Consider the following 7,077-nt stretch of genomic DNA (forward strand, 5'->3'; position numbering starts at 1 on the left):
ATGTCCTCCCCCCACCACGACATCACCACAGTATCCTCCCCTCACCATGACATCACCACAATATCCTCCCCCACCAGGACACCAACACAATGTCCTCCCCCAACCACGACATCACCACAATGTCCTCCCCCCATCACAATATCCTCCCCCACCGTAACATCACCACAATGTCCTCCCTTACCACGGGACCACCACAATGTCCTCCCCCCACCACGACATCACCACAGTATCCTCCCCCCACCACGACATCACCACAATGTCCTCCCCAGCCATGACATCACCACAATGTCCTCCCCCAACCACGACATCACCACAATGTCCACTATCAGTGTCTGACATAAACAGGCAGTGCAGGTGACACCAAAGGGAAAGAGGAATGTGAGGGGCGGATTGTTCCCACCTGTGTGAACACAATCATTTACTTAAAAACAGACTCAATGAGCAAGTAAAACACAAGAGCACAACCCAACTGCTGAATTTGAAATCATGTTACAAAATCAAAGACATTTCCTTATATCAACATTTCCTAGAAAATGTAAGACAGAAGGTATCATTCACAGAAGTAGGGAAAACTACAAAGGGTATTAGGAAATTTGCCAAGATTACTCAAAGCCAGTGTGTCGGGGAAAAAAAAAGTTAAATAGAGGGCATTTCATGCTCCTAAATGCATGACATTACAAAGCTGTCAAGCCCCCTCAAATTGAATCTATAGGCTGGGTGCAGTGGCTCATGCCTGTAATCCCAGCACTTTGGGAGGCCAAGGAGGGATGATCGCTTGAACCCAGGAGTTTAGGACCCACCTGGGCAACATAGTGAGACTCTGTCTGCACCAAAAATAAAAAAATTAGCAGGGCATGGAGGTGCACACTTGTAGTCCCAGATACTCAGGAGGCTGTGGCAGGAGGATCACTTGAGCACAGGAGGTGAAGGCTTCAGTGAGCTGATTGCACCACTGCACTCCAGCCCAGGTGACAGATCTCATAAAACAAAACAAAACAAAACAAAAATATATATATATATATATGAGCAAACTGAATCCAGCTCCCCTCCAACAACAACAACAAAAAATTGGTGAGGAGGATTAAACACCATGAACAAGTGGGGATTTAACCCCAGAAATGCAAGGTTGGCTTAATAGCTTAATGAATTAATATGCCAAATATCAATAGAACAAAAGGACAAAACCACATAAGCATCTCATTAGACAGGAAAACATGAACACCCCTTCATGGTCAAAACACTTAGCAAATAGTTTGCTAAGAAAAGAAAAATCCCTCAACCTGACATAGGGCATCTATGAAAAACCTACAGCTATCATCACACTTAAAGGTGAAACCCTGGAAGCTTTCTCCCTAAGATCAGAAACCAGACAAGGATGTCCAGTCTTGCCACTTCTATTCAATCCTGTACTGGAGATTCAAAGTAGGCTCATAAGAAAGAAACACAAATAAAAGGTATACAGATTGGAATGGAAGAAACCAAATGAGCCCTAAAGATGACACAAGCTTTTATATGGAAATTCCCAAGGAAGTATAAGTTATTAGAACTAATAAACGAGGTTAGCAAGGTTACAGGATATAAGATAAATACGCAAAAATCAATTTTATTTCTTTTTTTTTTTTAAGATGGAGTCTCGCTCTGTCGCCCAGGCTGGAGAGCAATGGCATGATCTCGGCTCACCACAACCTCCGCCTCCCAGGTTCAAGTGATTCTCCTGCCTCAGCCTCACGAGTAGCTGGGATTACAGGCACCCGCCACCACGTCAGGCTAATTTTCGTATGTTTAGTAGAGACGGGGTTTCACCATGTTGGCCAGGCTGCTCTTGAACTCCTGACCTCAGGTGATCCGCCTGCCTCAGCCTCCCAAAGTGCTGAGATTACAGGCAAGAGCCACTGTGCCCAATCAATTGTATTTCTATACAGTATCAACGATCAAAATGAAAAAGAATTTTTAAAACAATTCTATTTAAAATATCACTGAAAAATATAACACTTATGGGCCAGGCACGGTGGTTCATGCCGGTAATCCCAGCACTTTGGGAGGCCGAAGAGAGCAGACCACTTGAGCCCAGGAGTTCAAGACTAGCCTGGGCAACATAGGGAGACAGCGTCTCTTTAAAAAAAAACCCTGGGTGCAGTGGCTCATGCCTGTAATCCCAACACTTTGGGAGGCTAAGGCAGGCGGATCACAAGGTCAGGAGATCGAGACCATCCTGGCTAACACTGTGAAACCCCGTCTCTACTAAAAAATAAAAAAAATTAGCCGGGCGTGGTGGCAGGTGCCTGTAGTCCCAGCTACTCAGGAGGCTGAGGCAGGAGAATGGCGTGAACCCGGGAGGCAGAGCTTGCAGTGAGCCGAGATCACACCACTGCACTCCAGCCTGGGCAACAGAGCAAGACTCTGTCTCAAAAAAAAAAAATTAGTGTGGTGTGGTGGCTCACACCTATGGTCCCAGCCTACTTGGGAGGCTGAGGTGGTAGGACTGCCTGAGCCCAGGGAGATGGAGGTTAGAGTAAGCTGTGATCACACTCCAGCCTGGATTACAGAGGGAGACCCTGTCTAAAGAAAAGAAAATCGCCGGAGAATAGCGTAAACCCAGGAGGCGGAGCTTGCAGTGAGCGGGAAGAAAGGTATTTTCCATAAACGTTACTGGGCGGCAGAGCAAGACTCCGTCTCAAAAAAAAAAAAAGAAAAGAAAAGAAAAGAAAATCCTACAATAAACCCTCACATTTAAAGCCAACTGATTTTCAACGAGGGTGCAAGAACAATTCAATGGGGAAGAAAGGTATTTTCCATAAACGTTACTGGGACAACTGATTATCAACTTGCAAAAGAGTAAAGTGGGACCCCCACTTCAAACCACATATAAAAATTAACTCAAAATTGATCGAAAACCTAGATAAAAGAGATAAAACTCCAAGAAGAAAAAAACAAATGTAAATTTTTGTGACCTTCTATTAAGTAATGATTTCTTAGGTGTTAGACCAAAAGCACTAGCAACTGAAAGGAAAAAAAAAAAACAGGTAAGTTGGACTGCATCAAGATTAAAAACATTTGTACTTCAAAGGACATCATCAAGAAAGGGGAAAGACAAGCCACAGACTGGAAGAAAATATCTGCAAATCCCATGGCTGATAAGGGACTTCTGCTTATATAAAGAACTCTGAAAACTCAACAATAAAAATCAATCCAATTTGAAATTACAGGATCTGAAGAGATATTTCTCCAAAGAAGATCTAAAGGCGGTCAATAAGCACATGAAATGATGCTCAACATCACTGGCCATCAGGAAAACACAAACCAAAATCACAATGAGATGCCACTTCACACCTGCCAGGACAGCCACAGACACTAAGAAATGGTGGCGAGGACATGGAGAACCTGGAGCCCTTCACAACTGCTGCAGGGAAAGCAAGATGGGGCAGCCACTGTGGGGGTCCAGCAGTTCCCCCAGGGTGGATCAGGCCGTGGCTCAGCAGCAGTGGGTAAGGAAACAGGGCACAGGCAGAGCCTAAAGGGTAATGGAATAACCTGGTGCCTGTGGCATCTGGTGTCATGTAGGAAACAAGTTCCACTAAAAAGGCCAAAGGAGGTGTGACCAGGGAGAGAAGAGGGAAGAGCCAGAGGGCACTGGAGCCAACAGAAGAAACAGTTCAAAGACACAGAAAGGACGGCAACAGGAAGGGGCCAAAGAACAGGAAGAAAACACCCAGTCAGGCTGCAGGAGGTGCATGGCACGGGAGTGGGGGCAACCCTGGAGGGTCGGCTGGGGGTGGCGGCAGAGGCAGGCAGCGGTCAGCGCAGTGCACAGCCGGTGGGTGGACAAGCACCCACAGGCAGAGAGAGGCCGTCTACGGTGAAAGGAGGACACGGCGGGGGCCACAGCCCACAGTGCATGAGGGGCCAGGCCTTGCTCGCTGTCGGGAGAGGTGCAGGCTCCAGCTGGGAGAGCCTTAGGCAAGTCCTGTGCCGGAGCTGCTCCCACAGCCGCCAGCCTCATGGGTCCAGCTGGAACACTGCTCTCCCTTCACTGTGGACAGCACAGCTCGTCTGGCGCCATGTGCCCTCATTTTCTGGGGGCGCTCTTTGTGGTGCAGGCTCTACAACAACATCCGAACCCTGAAGACTCATGTGTGCGCCACGCCTTACAGAGGCGTGCAGCCCCGCCAACTCCCCTCACCCCAACTCCCCTCACCCTGCCTCTCTGCAGACACTTGCTTCCATACCGCTCCCTCCACCTCCTGGTGACCACTGCTGTTCTCCAAGTCTCTGCCATAACATTGGAGTCATGCAGTTTTGGCCCTTTGGGTCTGGCCTCCTTCACTTAACAAACCGTGCATAAGCTTCATCCACGGTGCGGCGTGAGTCACGCTGTGTGCTCTTCTGGGCTGCTGACCGCTGTCCCACTGTGTGGATGCACCACAATCTGTTCATCCAGCTCCTTATCAACTGAGGACGCCGGAGTGTCTCCGGTTTTTGGTGACGTGAACAATGCTGCTATAAACATTTGTGTGGTCACTCACTTTTAATTTTCTGGGTGTACTTTAAGACAAGGACATGCAGGATTTTTGCTTTTCATACTTTGACAAATGTGTTCCTTTTCCGGCAGAGCTTTTGTGTGTGTCTGTGCAACTGTGTCTATTTAGGAATGGGATATATTAGAAACTATAACATAAACCTAGGTAAAGCAAAGAAAGTCAGAAGATGGGGACAAATAAGAGAGGAAGAGCAGCAGGTTTTCTAGTCTGGAGGGAGGCGCTGCTCCTGTCCCTCGGTGCACACCGCCCTCACCTTCTCCCAGCAGCTCGGTTTTCACACAGCAATCCTGCTGAGGCTCCCCCCTCGCCGGAACTGCCTGTTAGAGAGAAACAACAGACGTCAGCCGGGTTCAGCGGGAGGCTGCTTTTCCAAATGGACATCATTTGGAAAAAGTCAAAAAATCGTCGTTACAACATTCACTATGAGCTGCTGGACAGTCACTTACTCCTGCCAGCTGGCTACAGTTGCCTCCAGAAGAACTGACATTCAGAACACAGTCCAGGAAACTTCTCCTGTATTTCTATTTTTGGAGACAATTTTTTAACAATAAGAACACATTCGTGTATCATTTATATAATTACGTATCTGGAATATTTTGGCTCTGTTACAGGAATGTTACAATTTATTTCAAAATGCATTCTGCTGCTGACAATAACTCATATATTTCAAATGTCCAACCTCCTACAAAAAATTATAGAAATAAATAAAGAAAATTCAGTAGGAAACTTAAATCATTAAATGTTTGAGATTAAGCATCTACTATGTAGAGTTATATATTATACAAGGCCTCTTAAAATTTTTTTTTTGAGACAGAGTTCACTCTCTTGTCCAGGCTGGAGTACAGTGGCGCGATCTCGGCTCACTGCAACCTCTGCTTCCACAGTTCAAGCAATTCTCAGGCCTCAGTCACCCAGTTAGCTGGGGCTACAGGCGCCCGCCACCACGCCCGGCTAATTTTTGTGTTTTCAGTAGAGATGGGGGGTTTCACCATGTTGGCCAGGCTGGTCTTGAACTCCTGGTCTCAAGCGATCTGCCCGCCTCAGCCTCCCAAAGTGCTGGGATGAGAGGTGTGGGCCACTGCACTTGGGTGGTATACTTGGACGTAATTTTTTTTTTAACACAAAAATCCTTGCCTCCAAGAATCTTAAGAGCCTGGTTGGAGAAGTGAACATAAACACAAAAAACACTCCTAGCCAGGCCCCTCCTGACGCACAAGCAGGGCCATGGAGTCCATGAGGAGACAGCGGGGAGTATGCAATTGCCCCGCCCACAGCTGGGGGCTTGGGAAGACGGCTGCTGACCACTCTCGGCAGTCTGAGAGGCCAGACTCCAAGTGGGAACTGTCAGGCTGACACCCCAGCGTGGTGATGTGATACTGGAGAAACCCCTCTGCTGAGGCCACTGGAAGCTGGAAGTGGGCAGGAAGCCTCGGGGGCAGAGTGATAAAATACCAACAAGTGAGCGAGGCACACCTCGGGCTCCAGGAGTCCACGACCAGACGAGGAGAGGCAGAGACCTGCCCGAGGTCACTAGGAGCAGCCAGTCAGACAGCTGCAGGAGGCCAACCATGCCCTGTTTCCATCTTTGACTATCAACAAGTAAAAAGTATAAGAGGTTGCAAAAACCTGGGTATCCAGCGTCTGGATGAGAAAACGCGTCAACAATAGGGCCTCTCAACAGACCCCTCCTCCCCACAAAGCAGACACTAGGCCAGCCCCTACCTGTGCCCAGATGTGGCTACTGCTTTTCAGGGCTTTCAGATCCCTGACATGGGGGCCTCCAGGCTGACTTGGTAACATCTGACTTAACTGCATCACCTTCCCCAGGAGCTGGTCTTAGCAACGGTGCACAGCCCACCCCACCACGGTAAGGCAGGGAGGCCCAGGTATCCACCTCCCACCCCCTAATCTCCCACTGCCAAGCCAGGGCCAGGCAGCCCAGCTGCTCATGCCAGCCCTCGAACATGCAGGGCACGCTACCTTTTCTGGTCCATCACAGCTGTATGCCAGCCAGCTCAGCCTGCACTCTTCACACCTACCCCCAACAGGAGTTCTCCAGGGACCCCTGCAATCCTTCCAGGAGTCCAGGAGGTCAAACCTATTTTCATAATGATACTAGGACCTCAATTTTCTTTTTCACTGTGTTGATATTTGCGCAGATAGTACCCAAGCGGGGGTATCAGCCCCTTAGCATTGACCAGGTCAGGACACCAAAGTGTACACCAGCAACTGGACTCTTGACCACCAGGCACTTGGGGGGCTCGCCTGAGAACACCCTGGATGAGGCAGTGAGATGATGGCCTCTGAGCACAGCTCTCCAGTGTTCTACATCAGAGGAAGGGGGCAGGCAGCAGGCCAGGCGCAATGGCTGGGTGGAACCCGAAGCTTTCCTCACTCATAGAGCATCTTCACTTAAAAGAAAACTGGCATGGCCGGGCGCGGGGGCTCAAGCCTGTAATCCCAGCACTGTGGGAGGCCGAGACGGGAGGATCACGAGGTCAGGAGATCGAGACCATCCTGGCTAACACGGTGAAACCCC

At 48.8% G+C, this 7,077-nt stretch overlaps 1 protein-coding gene across 1 annotated transcript in view; it reads right to left on the bottom strand.

Annotated features, from left to right (window-relative positions):
- The window catches only part of EHMT1 (euchromatic histone-lysine N-methyltransferase 1), a 170,994-nt gene that overhangs the window by 121,933 nt on the left and 41,984 nt on the right, over positions 1-7,077 (bottom strand). Inside the window, exon 2 of the mRNA XM_011957223.1 lies at positions 4,792-4,855. Within this exon, the coding sequence (XP_011812613.1) occupies positions 4,792-4,855 (64 nt within the window). The remainder of the gene's footprint in view (positions 1-4,791; positions 4,856-7,077) is intronic.

The sequence above is a fragment of the Colobus angolensis genome, unplaced genomic scaffold, assembly GCF_000951035.1.
Source record: "Colobus angolensis palliatus isolate OR3802 unplaced genomic scaffold, Cang.pa_1.0 Scaffold44, whole genome shotgun sequence".
NCBI classification, from domain to species: domain Eukaryota; kingdom Metazoa; phylum Chordata; class Mammalia; order Primates; family Cercopithecidae; genus Colobus; species Colobus angolensis.